The sequence below is a fragment of the Leucoraja erinacea genome, chromosome 3, assembly GCF_028641065.1.
Source record: "Leucoraja erinacea ecotype New England chromosome 3, Leri_hhj_1, whole genome shotgun sequence".
NCBI lineage: Eukaryota > Metazoa > Chordata > Chondrichthyes > Rajiformes > Rajidae > Leucoraja > Leucoraja erinaceus.
The window spans coordinates 72,391,253-72,410,401 of record NC_073379.1 but is presented as its reverse complement, the minus strand read 5'-3'; the positions used below and the strand labels follow the sequence as shown (position 1 = coordinate 72,410,401).

At 44.3% G+C, this 19,149-nt stretch overlaps 1 protein-coding gene across 3 annotated transcripts in view; it reads right to left on the bottom strand.

The window, feature by feature from the left end:
* The window catches only part of fancc (FA complementation group C), a 138,783-nt gene that overhangs the window by 72,141 nt on the left and 47,493 nt on the right, over nucleotides 1-19,149 (bottom strand). For all 3 annotated transcript variants that reach the window (XM_055632921.1, XM_055632922.1, XM_055632920.1), the window contains exons 5-6: nucleotides 5,862-5,963; nucleotides 4,341-4,405 (exon numbers count right to left, since the gene is read on the bottom strand). In XM_055632921.1, coding sequence (XP_055488896.1) covers nucleotides 4,341-4,405; nucleotides 5,862-5,963 — 167 coding nt within the window. The remainder of the gene's footprint in view (nucleotides 1-4,340; nucleotides 4,406-5,861; nucleotides 5,964-19,149) is intronic.

Here is a 19,149-nt window from a genome sequence, read left to right as displayed (position 1 = left end):
AACTGTCCTTTCAGATGAGGCAGAGATTCACTTGCACCTCCTCCAACCTCATCTACTGTATCCACTGTTCCAGGTATGAACTCCACTATATCGGCGAGTCCGAATTGCTGGCTCGGGGATCATTTCGCTGAACACCTCCGCTCATTCCGCCTAGGCCTATGTGATCTCCTGGTTGCTAAAGACTTTATCTCCCACCCTCCCATTCCCATACTAACCTGAGACAGGTCTGAAGAAGGGTCTCCACCCAAAACATCATCCATTCTTTCTATCCAGAGATGTTGCCTGTCTTACTGAGTTACTCAAGCGTTTTTTGTCTATCTTCGGGGTAACTAGCATCTGCAGTTCCTTCCTACCCATACTAACCTTCCTGTCCTGGGCCTCCTGCACAGTCAGAGGTCCAACGCAAATTGGAGGAACAGCAGCTGATATTTCGCTTGGGCAGCTTACAACCCAGCTGTATGAATTTTGATTTCTCTAACTTCAAGTAACCCTTGCTTTCTCTCTCTCCATCCTTCCCCCACCCTAGTTTCCCGATTAGTTTCACTGTCCTCCTGATTAATTTTACTCGTTGTATGCCTCGTTGTCACCTTCCCCTCAGCTAACAATCAACCATTCTACATTTCCAGGATAGATTACCCTCCATATCTCTAGTCTCCCTCTCCCCTGACTCTGAAGAAGGGTCTTGACCCAAAAAGTCACCCATTCCTTCTCTCCAGAGGAGCTTCCTGTCCTACTGAAAAATGATATGCAAATAGAAATCCCATTCGCAGGACAGATATTGATAAGAACTCAATCTTTGTAAGAACCTTAAGGGAATGGAATAAACTAGACAAGAATATAGTCAAATCACCTTCACTAGACAGTTTTAAGGGGGCACTAACAGCATGTAGTATACACAACACATCCAAGTTGGCGATATGCAGAGTACTGCCCTGCCGACTACAAATTCAGAAGATACTGAGTTAGTCCAGTATTTTGTGTCTATCTTCGGTCTAAATCTGCAGTTCCTTCCTACACAACTCACATTTGCTTGGATTAAACTGCATTTGCCATTTCTGTACACACTGTCCTGCCCTCATCAATCCTCTTGGTGACATTATAAAAAAGCTCTATATGAAACATGATTTCCCACGTTTAAACCCATGATGCCTATTCAAAGGTACACAAAAATGCTGGAGAAACTCAGCGGGTGCAGCAGCATCTATGGAGCGAAGGAAATAGGTGACGTTTCGGGCCAAAACCCTTCTTCAGACTGATGATGGGTGGGGGGGGGGGGGGGGAGAAGGAAGGAAAAAGGGAGGAGGAGGAGCCCGAGGGCGGGGGGATGGGAGGAGACAGCTCGAGGGTTAAGGAAGGGGAGGAGACAGCAAGGGCTAGCAAAATTGGGAGAATTCAATGTTCATGCCAACCGAACGCAAGCAACCCAGGCGGAATATGAGGTGCTGGTCCTCCAATTTCCGGTGTTGCTCACTCTGGCAATGGAGGAGACCCAGGACAGAGAGGTCGGATTGGGAATGGGAGGGGGAGTTGAAGTGCTGAGCCACCGGGAGTTCAGGTAGGTTATTGCGGACTGAGCGGAGGTGTTCGGCGAAACGATCGCCCAACCTCCGCTTAGTCTCACCGATGTAAATCAGCTGACATCTGGAGCAGCGGATGCAGTAGATGAGGTTGGAGGAGATACAGGTGAACCTTCGTCGCACCTGGAACGACTGCTTGGGTCCTTGAATGGAGTCGAGGGGGGAGGTGAAGGGACAGGTGTTGCATTTCTTGCGGTTGCAACGGAAAGTGCCCGGGGAGGGGGTGGTACGGGAGGGAAGGGAAGAATTGACAAGGGAGTTGCGGAGGGAGCGGTCTTTGCGGAAGGCAGACATGGGGGGAGATGGGAAGATGTGGCGAGTGGTGGGGTCACATTGGAGGTGACGGAAATGGCAGAGGATTATTTGTTGTATTTGCCGGCTGGTGGGGTGAAAGGTGAGGACTAGGGGGACTCTGCCCTTGTTGCGAGTGCGGGATGGGGAGAGAGAGCAGTGTTGCGGGGTATGGATGAGACCCTGGTGCGAGCCTCATCTATGGTGGCGGAATCCCTGTTCCCTGAAGAGCGAGGACATTTCCGATGCCCTGGTGTGGAACGTCTCATCCTGGGAACAGATGCGGCGTAGGCGGAGGAATTGGGAGAAGGGGATGGAGTCTTTACAGGGGGGCAGGGTGGGAAGACGTGTAGTCCAGATAGCCATGTGAGTCAGTGGGTTTGTAGTGTATGTCGGTCAGAAGTCTGTCCCCTGCGATGGAGATGGTGAGGTCAAGGAATGGTAGGGAAGTGTCGGAAATGGTCCAGGTGTATTGGAGTGCCGGATGGAAGTTAGTGGTGAAGTGGATGAAGTCAGTCAGTTGTGTGTGGGTGCAGGAGGTGGCCCCAAAGCAGCCGCCAATGTAACAGAGATAGAGGTCGGGAATAGGGCCCTGGTACGTATTGAACAAGGATTGTTCAACGTACCCGACAAAGAGGCAGGCGTAGCTGGGGCCCATGCGTGTGCCCATAGCTACGCCTTGTGTTTGGAGGAAATGGGAGGAGTCAAACGTAAAGTTGTTGAGGGTGAGGACCAACTCCGCTAGGCGGAGGAGAGTGTCGGTGGCTGGGTATAGGTTGCTCCTCTGGTCGAGGAAGAACCGGAGGGCTTTGAGGCCATCCTGGTGGGGGATGGAGGTGGTATGCCTATTCAAATGCTGGTCGATCCTGTCTCTAAGAATCCCCTCCAGTAAATTTCCTACCGTTGTTCTCAGGTTCATCAGCCGGTAGTTCCCTGGTTTGTCCTGGCTGCCCTTCTTAAATAACAGTACAAATTATTCACCCTTATGATCAACCAGAAGCGGCAGGTGTGTAATCCTTCTCAGCTTTCTCCTTAGATGCACAGCCAGTTTTCTGCCAATTTGATCAACTCATCAAGGTATCATGAAATGGCCAAAAGCACAGAATGCAACAAGTTATCGGAACGCCCAGAGGCCTAACTGTGTCTCTAGTCAAGCTCTGACAGTACAATTATAGAAATGCCATCTGCCCAAGTATGTGAAATATTGTCCAGATGTATTCTGTTCACAAAAAACAAAATAATACAATCGAGTTGTCACCAAATTACTCTACTTTCAATCATCAGCAAAATGATGGAAGATGCCACGCACAAATGTAGATTTTGCCTGGATTCATTTTAGCTGATCCAATCTCAAACAAAAAAAGTGAGGTAAGAGAAGCAGCCATTGGCATCAAGGCAGCATTTGACCCAGTATAGCATCAAAATACCCAGGTAAACTGGTCAAAGGGCAAAGGGAAATCACTCCAAGAGCTGAAGTTGCACTGGGAGTAGACTCATTAGCAGGATGGCAGTGGTTCACTAAATTGACTCATCACCATGTTTTTAAGGTCAATTGGGGACAGATAATAAATGTTATCCCTGCCTAAATCTTCAAATAGAACATGGCTGCGATTGATTCCCTTAGTTCAAATGGTATGATGTGGCAGTTAGAATAAGCAATAACTGTGCCGCACATACTCTAATTTCGTAATATCTAACGTGTCTATAATAGGTTTCGGGAGCAGCAACAAGATGTGCTGTGAAGTGAGAAGAGGCAGATCAACACTCATGAATAACTGCATCGGAAGTTCTAGTTACAATCATACAAGTACAACATGAGAACAAGTAAATGGAAAAGGAGAAAAAGTAATCAAAACAAATATATCTGAGCTTGACTTCATTTTGTATGCTTTCTACAATTGAACTATAGAGCAGAATGGATGGAATATTTAAGTTTGCTTCAACATGATACACCATCATCTGTGAAAGAATATTAATTTAAGGGACATTGAGAGAAATATACAACCTATATCTTTAAATTGAAGAATCAATTAAAATAAACCAATCGACTTTCTTCGCAATAAAGCAATTTTAAGGATGCATTTGAAATCCTTAGTGAGTGCAAAGGGGAATAATATTTGCTCAATATTATAATCAACTCAAGATTTTAATCAATGGCAGTTAGGATTAAAGAGCGGCTACAGGGACTCTGTAAACAAGATTCAACAGGGCACTAGATTTATATTCCATGCAGTTTTACCCCTTCAGGGTGCTTCACATTAAACATAACTACGTAAACATAACTACATTTACAATGAACTTAAACGAGCAGCAAGAATGTAACCCGCAATTTCAGTACATAAATTTCTCCCTTTATTAGGACAGAAAAAGTTAGCAGTGGAAAAGGGCCTGATTTTTTTTTTAATGTTCACATCAATCATGGTTTATGAGGTTTTAAATTATTTCATATTCTATTTCAAACCAGACACTTGCCTCAAAAACATGGAACTTCTGTCACATTGATCGTCTTGAAGTTGCTTCACCAGAGAAGAGACCATCTGCAAGAGGAAGCAGCAAGTCATACACTATCAAGCAAAACAGAAACAGAAAGAGCCTATTCCACAAAACCCTTTCCTGACAAAAGTCCAAATCCGATTTCAAAATTTGGAACTGTGAAACGATTTAGTAATTTTTACTACTTTTTGTGATGCACGATGGCGCAGCGGTAGAGTTACTGCCTTGCAGCGCTGGAGACCCGGGTTCGATCCCGACTATGGGTGCTGTCTGTATGGAGTTTGTACGTTCTCCCCATGGGATTTCTCCGAGATCTTCGGTTTCCTTCTACACTCCAAAGGCATACAGGTATGTAGGTAAATTGGCTTGGTAAATTTAAAATTGTCCCTAGTGTGTGTAGGATAGTGTTAATATGTGGGGATCGCTAGTCGGCTCGCACCCGGTGGGCCGAAGGGCCTGTTTCCACATGTATCTCTAAACTAAACTAAGATGTAACTGCTGGGTGGCCTGGCTCTCACCAAAAAAGTTACGCCCACATTTTGAATTCCCTTGTCATTAAACGTCTCAAATCATTTAATGACAATATCATCCCGTAACCTTCTATACTTAAAGGAATGCAAACCTGCTGTGTTTAACCCTTCCTTCTCTGGTATTACTCTGGTGAATATGCAGTGCATCCCCCGCTGGACCAACTCCTGAGGTACAGAAGCAATGCAGTACCTCAGATGCAATCTAACCAGCACATCATACAAATAAAAAATACAGTTAAGGAAATTGTCCCTAACATGTACCACATAGCAAACTGAGTAACTACACCAAATTTGCTCAATGATTTATGATGAAGTGTTTCGATCCGAAACGCTGACAATTCCTTCCCATCCCATTCATCCCTGAATAGATGTTGCTCAACCTGCTGAGTCCCTCCAGCAAATTGTTTTGTCGTCCCAGATTTCAGCATCTGCAATTTTAGTTTAGTTTAATTTAGAGATACAGTGTGAAAACAGGCCCTTCGGCCCACCAGCGATCACCCCATACACTAACATGAGGAACAATTTACAATTTTAACGAAGCCAATAGACCTACAAACCTGTACGTCTTTGGAGTGTGGGAGGAAACTGGAGCGTACCCGGAGAAAACCCACGTGGTCATGAGGAGGATGTACAAACTCCAATCAGACAGCAGTCGCAGTCAGGATCTAACCCGGGTCTCTGATGATGTAAGGCAGCAACTCTACCCGCTGCGCTGTCTCTTCTACCTCCACGCAGGATTTTAGGTGTCAGCTCTACTCTTGCCATAATTCCAGAATAGTAAAAAAATTGTACGAGGACCAGAACAATGATTTCATATGCAATCTATTTTGAAAGTAGCACCACATAAGATTGCAACTTTCACTACGAAACAGACATGAAAAGCGATTCCATCTTTTCTACTTAAAACACATGCATTACAATATGAATTTCTGATTTAGCTCTTAAAATGTCTTTCTATAAATGTACTTACATTTTTCAATAATTTAAGGTGGTACTCCTCCTCTGGGTAATGTAAACTCCGAATAAAATCTCTATCTTCCTGGTCTACGCTGATCATGCTCTGCAGCAAGTTCTATTAAAAGGAATGAACAGCAAACATGCAATATTAAGGTTTTTTAAAATGTCACTAAACTATTTGCAAATGACATTAAAATTGGGATGCAGTGGAGGACAAAAATGGATGTGTACAATTATAACAGGATCCTGGTCAACTGGGCCAACAGGCCGAGGAATGGCAGCTGGAGTTTAATTCAGACAAATGTGAGTTATTGCATTTTGGAATGAAAAATCAGGGCAGAATTCCACAGTAAATGGTAGAGCCCTCGTGGTCTATGCAGAACAGAGAAACCCGAGGGTGGGGGGTGGGATGATGGTGGGGGGGGGGGGGGGGGGGGGGGGGGGGGGGGGGGGGGAACACGAGCTGCCAGAGAAAGTTGTAGAGGCGGGTACAGTTATAACATTTAAAACATACTTGAACAAGTAGATGAATATAGGTGTTTTAGTGAGATATGGGTCAGGTGCATGTGGAACCAGCACAATTAGGCAAGTTGACCACCATGGACAAGTTGAGTCAAAGAACTGACCCGTTCCTGTGCCGTATAGTTCTATGACTCTATAACTCAAATGCATTTAGACAATAAAGGATGGGACAAGCTTAGCAACTCCACAAAATGAAATCAAAGATGAAAATATTCACTGAAATAATTAATTGACACTCAAAAACAAACTATTATAAATAATGACTCCGGTGTGACCAAAACAAATGAATAAATAAAATATCTGTTACATGCAAGGACCAGTTAGTTGCAAGCACATGAACATAAATATGTGAAGGTTTTCCATCTAGTGGCTGAAATGCAAAGGCAGGGCTGATATTGTCTGTCATATCATGCTTGGTGGTCTGTGGGGAATTTCTGTACAAATTGTTTAGACTAAGGCAGAGTTCTAGAAAAGCAGATCACAGTTAAGGCAGGATCCTCACAGTTATACAATCGAACAAGTAGATGAATATAGGAGTTGCAGCAATCAAAATCCAATTAACTGGGGGGGGGGGGGGGGGGGGGGGGGGGGAATTACAAACAGCCTTCAGGACGTTCTAAAATCTTATGGGTTAATGATTGATAATTGTGTGATAAATGGCATGCGGGTGGTAACTGAGGATGCCATAGGTTACTGAACTGAGATAGAGAACCAAATGCCAGGCATGTTTTACATTTAAGGTCTTACACAATGCAAGCCATAATTTATTATTAAACAGCCAGATGAATTTTACTGATAAATTCAAATACATCTTCAGATAATACGTGACATACAACTGCAATTGATGCAAATCTAATTTAAAAATCTAAAATTTGGCACAGCCTAGGCAGTGCTCTAAATAATCTTCTGGCATGAAAATAATATTACTCTGAAATTTCTTACCGCTAAAAATGTTACCACACATCATGCAGTGTTTTCCCCATTCAACAACAACAACAAGGCCACATGTCACATGATGGTGCTCACTATACAATCTAGGCAATCCTGAAAAATGTTTACCACTGGCACCCGCTTTCTGCCTTGGCCTTTCTGCCATGTGAAAGGATATTAGGGAGGGTGATGCAGAGCGAGACAATAATTTGGGATATTAGTAGAAGTCCACCCTGCGGGTCCTCTCTTTCTTCTTGTCCCCACCCACCGGCAGAAGTGGGTCAGTTTCTTCACCATAGATGCTGCTGCACCCCGCTGACCTCCTCTCTAACTGTCCCCCATCTGTGAAGATCCCTCCTGCCCTCCAACTTTACGAACCTCTCTTCTACCACATTCTTCCAGCACAGCGAGCAGCACCGAAATTGGAGGAACAGCACTTCATATTCCGTTTGGGGGAGTCTGCATCCCGTGATGCAGAGCGGGACAATGGCATTTGACCCATTAGTAGAGTCCACAAAATACCAGGTGGACTGACCTGGACACAAAGATGACCAGAAGAATTACCCCTATGCAGGGAGCCTAGATAAGAAGAACAAAGAGACAATGGAACAAGATCATTGAGGTTATTGATCTAACACAATTGAGGCAGTCAGCTTGACATTCAAAGATTGGTGTAATGGACATTATAACGGATGAGGTTACAGAATACGTGCAGATACTAGCATGGATAGCAGGTTGACTGGAGGGCAGAAGGCAAAGAGTGGCAACAAAAGGGGGCTTTTTCTGGTTGGCTGCCAATGACTAGCAGAGTTCCCCAGGGGGCGGTGCTGGGGCCGCTACTCTTCACATTGTATATCAATGATTTGGATGAGTGGATTGATGGTTTTGCAAATAATACAAAAATAGGTGGAGGGGCAGATAGTGCAGAGAAAGCAGGGGCCGGGAGAGGGGGCAGAGAAATAGCAGATGGAATATAGTGAAGCAAAGTGTGGAGTCAGGCATTTTGGTAGTAGGAATAAAGGTGTAGAATATCTTCTAAATGGGGAGAGAATTCAGAGAATTCAAAGGGACTCGGGACTGCTGGTGCAGGATTCCCAAAAAATTAACATGCAAGTCAAATCGGCAAATGCAATGCTAGCATTTAATTCAAGAGGGCTAGAATACAAAAACAGGGATGCAATGCTAAGGCTCTATAAGATGCTGGTCAGGCCGCATTTGGAGGATTGTGAGCAATTCTGGGCACCATATCTAAGGATGTGCTGGCCCTGGATAGGATCCAGAGGAGGTTTACAAGAATGATCCCAGGAATGAGTGGGTTGACATATGAATTAAAGGACTTCCTTTAGGAAAGAGATGAGGAGGAATTTCTTTAGTCAGAGGGTGGTGAATCTGTGGAATTCTTTGTCACAGAATGCTGTGGAGGCCAAGTCAATGGATATTTTTTAAGGCTGAGATAGATAGATTCTTGATTAGTATGGGTATCAGGGATTATGGGGGAAAGGCAGGAGAATGGGGTTAGGAGGGAGAGACAGATCAGCCATGATTGAATGATGAGCCTGATGAGTTGAATGGCCTAATTCCGATCCTATCATGTATGACCTTATGACAAAGTCCAGAAGTAACTTCCTGACTAACCTGTCTACATTTACGTCTAAGTCATTTCTATACGTCACAAACAGTAGCGGTCCCAGCACAGATCCTTGCAAAACTCTTACTTTCAGCCGGAATATTATCCTTTGTTCAGTAAGGTAGTAAGAAATCCATGTGACCAAGTCACTATTAATCCTGTGCATCTTAAACTTCTGAATCAGCCTACCATGGGGGAACCTTATCAGATGTCTTACTGAAATCTATGCAGACAACATCCATTCTAATGTTTTCCCTACCAATGACACGGGACTCACGCGGCCTATAAATCCCTGTTTTATCTCTACTTCCCATCTTAAATGACGGAACAACACTCTCCAGTCCTTTGGGACCTCGCCTGTGGCTAGAGAAGAAGATAAAGAAACTTAAAACCAGCAGTGCAACAGTCCATCTCTAGGTGCCTGCTGCAAGCAAGATTTTCATTGTACCTGTACCTCAACGCACCTGTGAATATGACAATGAACTTGACTTGAATCAGAGCAGATAAGCGTTGTGATCCAGTGCAAGGTAACGTAACCTGGCACCTTGCTGTGGATCACAGCATGGTAATACTGCAACTGACTGGAAGTGGCACAGTACTCAGGATACTCAATGAACTGATTCATAGAGCTATATAGTATGGAAGTATTCATTTTGGCTAACCTAGTTGGTTTACTGAGGTAGTTCCATTTGCCTGCATTTCGCTCATTGCCTTCTAAACCATAAACAAGTATAATGTGTGAACAATGAACCTTCCTATCTATACTTCAAATCTAAAATCATTTGCCATCAAACTGAATTGTCCATTTCCTCCAACTTACCGGTAATAACTTCTACTTGTTTTTCCTGCCGCCACACAACGGAAGCTGGAATTTCCAGCATCTTCAGCTCCACCCCGTATAAAATTTGGTTCCAGAACTGAGCCTTTTAATTGCAGCTTTATAAATTGTAGATTCAATGCACAGTTCTTTGACCAAGTTTTTAACCTTGCCTCTCAATTTCTCCTTTCATCCTAATTTTCTTTGGCGATGTAATGCGACCTGAATTTACTTCAGAAACACTATTGTCTATCTGAAACTCACTACTTTCTGAAAATCAATTTGCTGTCATGGAGCAGAATCCATTAATATAATTAAGTCCACTGAACTGGCAAGATCTTACAGAAATAAATACCCTTCACAATGAATAGTAGAAAAGGTGAAAGTACACTAGTGTCCTCTACAGTTCAGTTGAAACAGTGCATTATCTAAATATGTGGAAAAACTGAGTATTTTGTCAAGTTATTTTGTTCTGCAGTGAATTGTACTAATGTCCGCACAGTCTAAGCCATACTTACAATTAACTTTTTATCAAATTTAGTCATTTATTTTTGGTCATATTAATGCTCACGAAAGTAAAAAATATGACATATAGATAAAGACTATAATATAGAGCATTTAACAAGCCTTTAAGAAATATAAACAGAAAAATGTATTGCAGAAACATTTTTGAAATCGTCTATTATCAAGGTGCCTTTAAACAAAGATTTCCTCGCTGAACAAAGATTGCAAAAAGTGGTGAACACTGCCCAGTCCATCATCAAAGACCTAAACCCCACTAGCCACACTCTCATTTCACATGCCATCGAGAAGGTGGTAAAAGAGTCTGAAAACGGTGACATGTATCTGTAACAATATATATATCAATCATTTTTTTTAAATATATACAAATACACACACACACACACACACACAGATATATATATGCATGTATGTGTGTATGTATATATGTGCGTGTGTGTGTGTGTGTGAGTGTGAGTGTGAGTGTGTGTGTGTGTGTGCGTGTGCGTGTGCTGCCATTTAAAAAATTCAACTAAGTTCGATTACAACTAAGACCGAACTGGAATTGTTGTCTACCAGGTAACTAACAAGAGAATCAGAGGAAGTATTCAGATAGATGAAAACCTTTCTAAGCAGGTTAACTTTATACACTAACTTTGAGGAATCTGCGAGATGATCTCACTGAAGCACTAAAAAAAAAATCATACAGGGCTTCTTCAGAAAGTTGCATTGATGACGCTGTCCTTGGTAGGGATGTCTCTCCCCCCTCTCCATCTCCCTCTCCTCTCCTCACCCTCCTCCCCTCTCTCCTCACCCCCTCTCTCCCGCCTCCCCTCCCACCCCCCTCTCACCCCCCTCCCCCGCCACCCCCCTTCCCCTCTCTCTTGCACCACTCCCCGCTACCCCTCTCCCCCCTTCCTGCCCTCCCCGCTCTCCTCCCCCTACCCCACTCTCCTCTCCCTCCCCCAAATCTCTCCCGTTTCCTCCTCCCCCCCTCTCCCCTACCTCCCCTCTTCTCACCCTCCCCACTCCCCACCCCATCTTCCTCTCCCCCCTCCCCTCACCTGTGTGTTTTGGGGGGTGGTTAGTGTGAGTGTGATGCAGCAGCCCCCCCCCCCCCCCCAAAACCCGCGTTGGGGAAACAGACCCAACGGGTCTGCACTCGGTCTAGTATAACTATAAACCTCTGTGTGTGTGTGTGTGTGTGTGTGTGTGTGTGTGTGTGTGTGTGTGTGTGTGTGTGTGTGTGTGTGTGTGTGTGTGTGTGTGTGTGTGTGTGTGTGTGTGTGTGTGTGTGTGTGTGTGTGTGTGTGTGTGATATCTGCTCGAAGAAAAAATTTTTTTTTTTTACATATTCCGATAGAGATTTATCCCGTGGACTCCGAAATAGCCTCGTCTGAAAAATTCATGTATTATTTCTCGAGTTATTAATCAAAATGTTCACAAATCTCAAATAACGTAGAAAATAAAACCGCTGGTTTTGGATGATGACGTCACAATGGGTGCACGCTGTGTTTACGCGCTGTGAGTGACGTCGCCCGGCCGCGTCGCTCGCAAGCCCAGCCCAGGTGTTCACAAGTCTGATAGACCTTTGAAAAAAATAAATAAACGCTGTCTTCTTGCTCGTGCTGCGAGTGCCGTCACCCCACCCCCCCCCCCCCCCCCCCCCCTTTCTCGGGCCCCCCCCTGCAGCTCGGGCCCTGTCTGGAGCCTGCAGCGACGGAGCCAGCAGCAAGGGAGTATTGCTTTTGGGAACCCTGTGACGACGCACCCCCCTTCAAACCTTCAAACTCTATCCCCCTCCCTCTCTGCGCCCCCCCCACCCCCTCTCCCTCTGTGCCCCTCCCTGTGTCTCTCTGTTTCCCTCTCTGTGTCCCTGGACTCTGTGTGTGCTTCCCCTGCTTAGCACTGGAATGGCAGTGATGGACAGTATTATCTATTCTATTTAGACTTTCTCACAAATTAACCAGACACGCAATACAGAAAAAGCCCTTAAGTTAAAATATATAACATTCTATGAGAAGAGTTCCCTGTCCAAAAACAGAAGCTCCGTCTGCTTCGATATAGCAACTTCTAACCATGGACTATGCAACTCTTCATCCACTATCACATTTCAGCATAACTTTCAAACAACCAACAACTTGCATTTATATTATGTCATTAATAAAGTAAATGTCCCACAGCTTTTGACAGAAGCACAATCAAACATACATTAATGCCAAACCAAAGATGACGTTTCATGCTCTGGCAATCATTAGCTTTGTCTGAGATGAGTTTCAAAAGTGCCATCGAGGATGATTAAAGAGATGAATGCATGTAGGGGTAGTTAGATAAAGACAGGAGAAAGTACTGCTGTCAGTGGTGAAGCAAAAGGAATTCTGAATGCACAGAAATCCTTCCCTGGTGGAATGCCATCTTCTTTAGAGTTGTATGGAAGTTACAGAAATTGCCAAATGAGGCGGAGATGAAGGATAAAGTGATGGGGGGGTGGGGAGGGAAAGAGAAATGCAGTGTGAAAACAGTTAACAGTTGTTTGAAAATGAGGACCACAACTTGGTTTGGACTAGGATTAAGGCAGTGATTTTGGATGACCTGAAAAATAAAGCCAGCCATAAAGCACTGAAAGTAGTCGAATCTGAAAGTTACAAGACTGGAAAGCTGATGCAAAGCCAGTCTGCAAAACTACTCAAATGGAACAGAAGCATTCTTTTACTGTGGTACTCAACATTTCGGAAACTCAGCTGGGGGGCAGTTACTCTGGTTCAACATGAAATAGTAGCTGAGGAAAGAGAGTGAACATCGACTAACCCTTTGCCTCCACTGAAGCTGCTCAACCCATTGTGACTCTCCAGCAGTTTGTTTTTTTACTAAAGACGTGCAAGCTAAGATTGAGGAACTCCAGAGGTGATATTGGGGGGGGGGGGGGGGGGACGTCATTAAATGACTGGATCAGGAAACAAAAATGGGACTAAGTGAGAGCAGTTCCCTTAAAACTGAAAAACGGAGAGACTTTGGAAGAGGATTTCACCAAAGGTTTAAGAGAGATCAAGAGAAACAAGGCAGGATATAGTGCACTTCAGACAACAGAATAGGTGCATTTTGGTAGTCCTCATTTATGTAATATAGGGAGAGCATCAAATAAAATATGCACAACATTTAAAAAAGCAACAGGTTGAAGGATCAGACAATATTTAGTATAACAAATAAAATAAAAATATTGCCCAGGACACTAACACTTGCCAGCTGCTTGGGATCTTGCATGAGCGGACATAGATTGAACTCAGTAAACTACTGAAGTGCCATTCCTGACAATGTGCTCAAGTCATCGGAATGAGACTTGACCTGTGACCTTCTGAATCAGTGTGTTTATGTTTCATTCAAAACTGCAATCTCATACCTTTGAAATTCTACAAATCGAGTAGTTATGAATTACTTTGTACGTTGTAATCTGCAGTTCCTTTTTACAAGGGAAATGAGAATTTCAAGCAAATGTCAACACCTCTCAGTAACCCAAAGAACCCCCCTCCATATCCAGCTCGATCGCAGTCATCCCTGTTGCCTGCAAAGTTAATGTTGAATTGGACAATTGTTTTGGTCGAGGGTCAAACCACGCGATATGGATGCTATGCTACATTTGTAAGCGAGCATAATTGGAAAGTGTGATAGTTAAATATTCGAATCTTACATATGTACACTGAAAATACGGAACAGAATTTCTTACAAATACAAGAACAAACTCTCTATCTACAGCACCCTCTAGTGCAGAAATTTGGCCTTGCAGATTCACCAGATTAGGGTAATTAAGTCTCCGGCCCTAAGCTCACAGAAAAACTCATTAAAGATAGTTGCACCTTTCTTCCTACTCCTGTTAAATGCCATATTATTTCATTGCTGCTTTCATGGATCCACTGCTTTACCTTTTTTTGTATGAAGTCATGCAATTACATAGATAATGTTGGAACACCAGTATGCAGGGGCTCGGGGTAGCGGAGCAGCAGTGGGTGGACATAGACAACATCGCCTGCCCAGACCGATCCCTGCAACTCTGACCCAGTGCTGTCGCCAGAACAGTGGGCAATTACGGATAAGTTAAGACTATTCCATTTTTAACAACTCTGAACTTGAAGGATACAAGATGGTGCCAGAAGCTACTAGTTACACTGTTGTACTTAAGTATGATTGTGCCTACGTATTGTAATATTTTTACTGAACTGTATGCAAAATGGAATTTCACAGTACCAAGGTAATATGAGAATAAATCTGTTCAACTCTTGTTTCAGTTGGTTGACAATACATTAATTCCAAGGACACTCCAGGTGACACTGCCAGGTGAATTATTAGTTTAAAAAAGTAAACAAGTATGCTGTATCTCTTAAGTTACAAAATAACTGGAGACAAACTCAAGAATTTTACTAAAATTAAATGGTCCTACAATAAATGATATTTCAGTGACATAGTCCAATGGTGTCCCTGTGGTGCTCAGATGTGGAGGTGCTGGTAAGTTTCTACACCCTAGACCAGGAATATTAGTGAACGGTAAAGTGCCATTTCTGCTTGCTGCTGCTGCTGTCCTGACAGCAGTTCGTGTCCCATCCTATATGGACATAAACTTGCACAGGATGACCTGAACACAACTACCAGAAGTGTTGAAACAAAGTACCTTTGAGGGTATGTTTGTCATAACTGGGGATTTCAACAAGGCCAATCTGAAGAGTGTGTTTCAAAAATACCACCAACAAGTATAGCTTGAGCTGTAGGGACAGGTTGGGCAGGCTAGGACGATATTCCTTGGAGCGTAGATGAGATCTTATAGAAGTGTATCATGAACAGAAGATGTGTAGAAGATGCACATAGTCTTTCACCCACAGTAAGGAAATCGAGAACCAGAGGACATAAGTTGAAGGTAAGAGGGAAGAGATTTAATAGTAATCAGAGGAACAGAGGGTCAGTAGAATGACATCTCACATCCGGACAGCCTTGGGAGCACTCGTACCCATGATAGCTATCACAGACATGATTGACCTTCCTGAGAGTGAAGTGTGGAGAGTGACTGGCCCAGATGGAGTCCCCAGCCGCATTGTGAGAACATGAGCAGAGCGGAGCCGGGATCGGGCAGGATGGCGGGAGTCAGATTTGCGCCCCCACCCCCAGTCGAGCACGTCCCTGTACCCGGAGCCGTGACACCCCCCCCCCCCACAAGCGTGCCCCTGGTCCCCATGACACCCCCGAAGCGCCCCCCCATGACCCCCAGGTGCCCTACTCTACTCCCTCACCACCACCACCACCACCTCTCTCACCCCCTTCACCATCTCTCCCGGCCCCCCCCCCCCCCCCCCCCTCACCTTACCCCCTAACTTGCAAGAGAGAGTTAGATTTAGCTCTTAAGGCTAAGGGAATCAAGGGATATGGGAAAACAGCAGGAACGGGGTACTGACTGTGGATGATCAGCCATGATCACAATGAATGGCGGTGCTGGTTTCAAGGGCCAAATGGCCTACTCCTGCACCTATTTTCTATGTCTATGTTTATGTGGGAACCAGTTGGTAGGAGTATTTATAAACAGCTTCAACCTCTTCCTACTCCTTCCTGTGATTCTCACCTACTTTAAGAAGATCACTATCATGGCACCAAAGAAAAGGAAGGTAGCTTGCCTTAATGACTATCGCCCAGTGTCTCTAACATCCACCTAACATACAGTGCTTCGAGAGGATAGTCATGGTAAAAAATCAATTCCAGCCTCCCCTACAGCCTAGATCCACTGCAGTTTTCCTGACGTTGCAACCAGTCCATGGCAGACTCCATCTCCCTGGCCCTGCAATCATCCTTGAAACATTGGATAACAAGGATATCATTGTCAGACTCAGTCAAAGCTCCGTCTTCAACACCATAAATTCAACTAAACCCATGTCCAAATTCTTGGACCTTGGACCTAGGAAACTGATTCATCGACTTCCTGGCCCACAGACTGCAATCAGCGTGGATGGGCGACAAAACATCCTCCAGGATAATTCTCAACACCAGATGTTTCGGGTCGAGACTTTCCTTCAGACGAAACATCACCTATTCCTCTATCCAGAGATGCTGCCTGTCCCGCTGAGTTACTCCCGCATTTTGTGTCTATCTTAGGAGCAAATGGAAGAGGTAGCTGAGGCTACTATCACGACATTTAAGAAACATTTACATAGAAACATAGAAACATAGAAATGAGGTGCAGGAGTAGGCCATTCGGCCCTTCGAGCCTGCACCGCCATTCAATATGATCATGGCTGATCATCCAACTCAGTATCCCGTACCTGCCTTCTCTCCATACCCCCTGATCCCCTTAGCCACAAGGGCCACATCTAACTCCCTCTTAAATATAGCCAATGAAGTGGCCTCAACTACCCTCTGTGGCAGAGAGTTCCAGAGATTCACCACTCTCTGCGTGAAAAAAGTTCTTCTCATCTCGGTTTTAAAGGATTTCCCCTTTATCCTTAAGCTGTGACCCCTTGTCCTGGACTTCCCTAACATCGGGAACAATCTTCCTGCATCTAGCCTGTCCAACCCCTTAAGAATTTTGTAAGTTTCTATAAGAAAGGTACGGGATTTAGACAGGTACATGGATAGGATAGGGATATGGGCCAAACGGATACAGATTGAACTAGTTTAGTTTAATTGAGAGATACAGGCCCTTCGACCCACCGAGTTCACACCGCCCAGCGATCCAACCCTACCCTACTCACACTAGGGACAATTTTACCAAGCCAATTAAGTTACAAACCTGTATGTCTTTGGAGTGTGGGAGGAAACTGAAGATCTCAGAGAAAACCCACGCCGGTCACGCGGAGAACTTAAACTCCGTACAGACTGCAACCATAGTCAGGATCGAACACAGGTCTCTGGCGCTGTACGGCAGTAGCTCTACTGCCACCATGCCGCCCAGTGTAGATGGGGCTTGATGATCAATGTAGGCAAGCTGGGCCGAAAGGCCAGTTTCCACGCTGTATGAATCAATGAGTAAATCCTCAGTATGTGTCCGCTCCAGATGGTGTATCTGGCTGCATTCTCAAAACTAGCACAGACCAATTGGCTGGAGTTTTCAGACATCTTCAACCTCTCGCTTCTACAATCCGCAGTACCCATCTGGTTTAAAAGGACATCATAATAGTGGGGCCCAAGAAGAGCAAAGGGACATGTATTATCAACAACCAACCAGTGGCACTCATTGTGATCCATTATGATGAAGTGCTGAGAGGTTGATATGATGCAAATCAACTCCTGGCTCAGTAATGACATGGACCCACCAATTTGCCTGCCACCACACCAGATGGACAGCATATGCGATCTTGCTGGCTTTCCATTCTATGTTGGGCCACATGGACAGTAGGAGCACATATGTCAGGCTGTTTCTTATCGACTATAGCTCAGCATTCAGTCCCTTCCAAACATTTGGAACAGGGTCTCTGCTCCTCCCTCTGCAAATGCGTCCTCTACTTCCTCATCAGCAGGCTTCAAACAGTAGATTGTCAACAACTCCTCCCCCACACAGGCACACCACAAGCCTGCATGCTCAGTTCCCTACTCTACCTCTGTACCATGGATTGTGTAGTTAGATACAGCTCCAACATCCTCAAATTAACCGATAATGCTACCTTCATTAGACAACAATGGGTAACAACAAGTCAGAGTATAGGAAAGAGATTGAGAATCTGGTTGAGTGACAACGGTCTTGTTCTCAATGTTAGTAGAACTGGGGGGCTGATTGTTGACTTCAAGAAGAGGAAGCTGAGGGAACATGTGCCTACCTTTATCACAGGACAGAGTGGAGACGCAACAGCTTCAAGTTCCTTGGCTAGGCCCAACACATTGATGCAATCACAAAGAAAGCTCACCAATACTTCCTCAAATGTTTGAGGAGATTTTGGCATGTCAAGAAATATTCTGTGGAAATTCTACAAGTGTACCGTAGGGAACATGCGGACTGGTTGCACCACAGCCCGATTCAGAAAAATCAACCACTCAAGAACAAAGGAAGCTGGAGAAAGTGGTGAACATTGTGGATGCATCACCTGTACTGACCATCTAAAGGATCTACAGGAAGCGCTCCCTCAAGAAGGCATTTCATTTCATTAAAGATGCTTCTTGCTGTTGCCATCGGGAAGAAAGTACAGGAGCCCGAGAACTATTATCTCCAGATTCAAAAACAGCTTCTTCCCATCAACCATCAGGTTCTTCAAGCGCCGTGCACAACTCTTACCATAACCCAACCTCCACAACAAACCACTACAAATTTTTGCATTACTAGGATTGCTCTACATACTTTGGTTTTTGGCCTATTGGACAATTTGTTGTACAATGTTATTGCGTCTGTGTGTCTGTAAATCAGCAGCAAGAAATAATTAAATTGTCCTAATTCATACCCGGTGCATTCAAGTAAACACTCTAGACTCTTGAGATCACAAACCTACTCAATTCCCTATCAATTTGCAACAAAAAAAAACTTTCCTATTTTTATAATTCAAACCTTTGCTGTGAAAGTTAACATTTCATTAGACTTCCAGCTTGAATTTTTAAACATACTATAACGACAAATTTCCGACTTTTCCAGTGTCCTCTTTTCCGTTGCCATTACTACACAGGCATGTAGTAGTGATCTTACGCAGAACAAATAGAACAGATCTTTGTCGTTATATCCAGTTGAATTGGTTGTTTATTTAAGTACTTGTACAAACAAAGAGATGAACATACCAGGTTTTCCTTATTCTGCATGCAAGCTGTAGCTGGCTGTTCTGTCCCAGGTCTGGTCTGGTCCTCCTTCCCTGGGCCTGGTCTGCCATTTCCTGTCTCCTATGCCCATTATATATACACACCACCCTGTGTCTCTAATGACCGCCCCCGAGTGTCCAAAATAATACTGCAAGATAT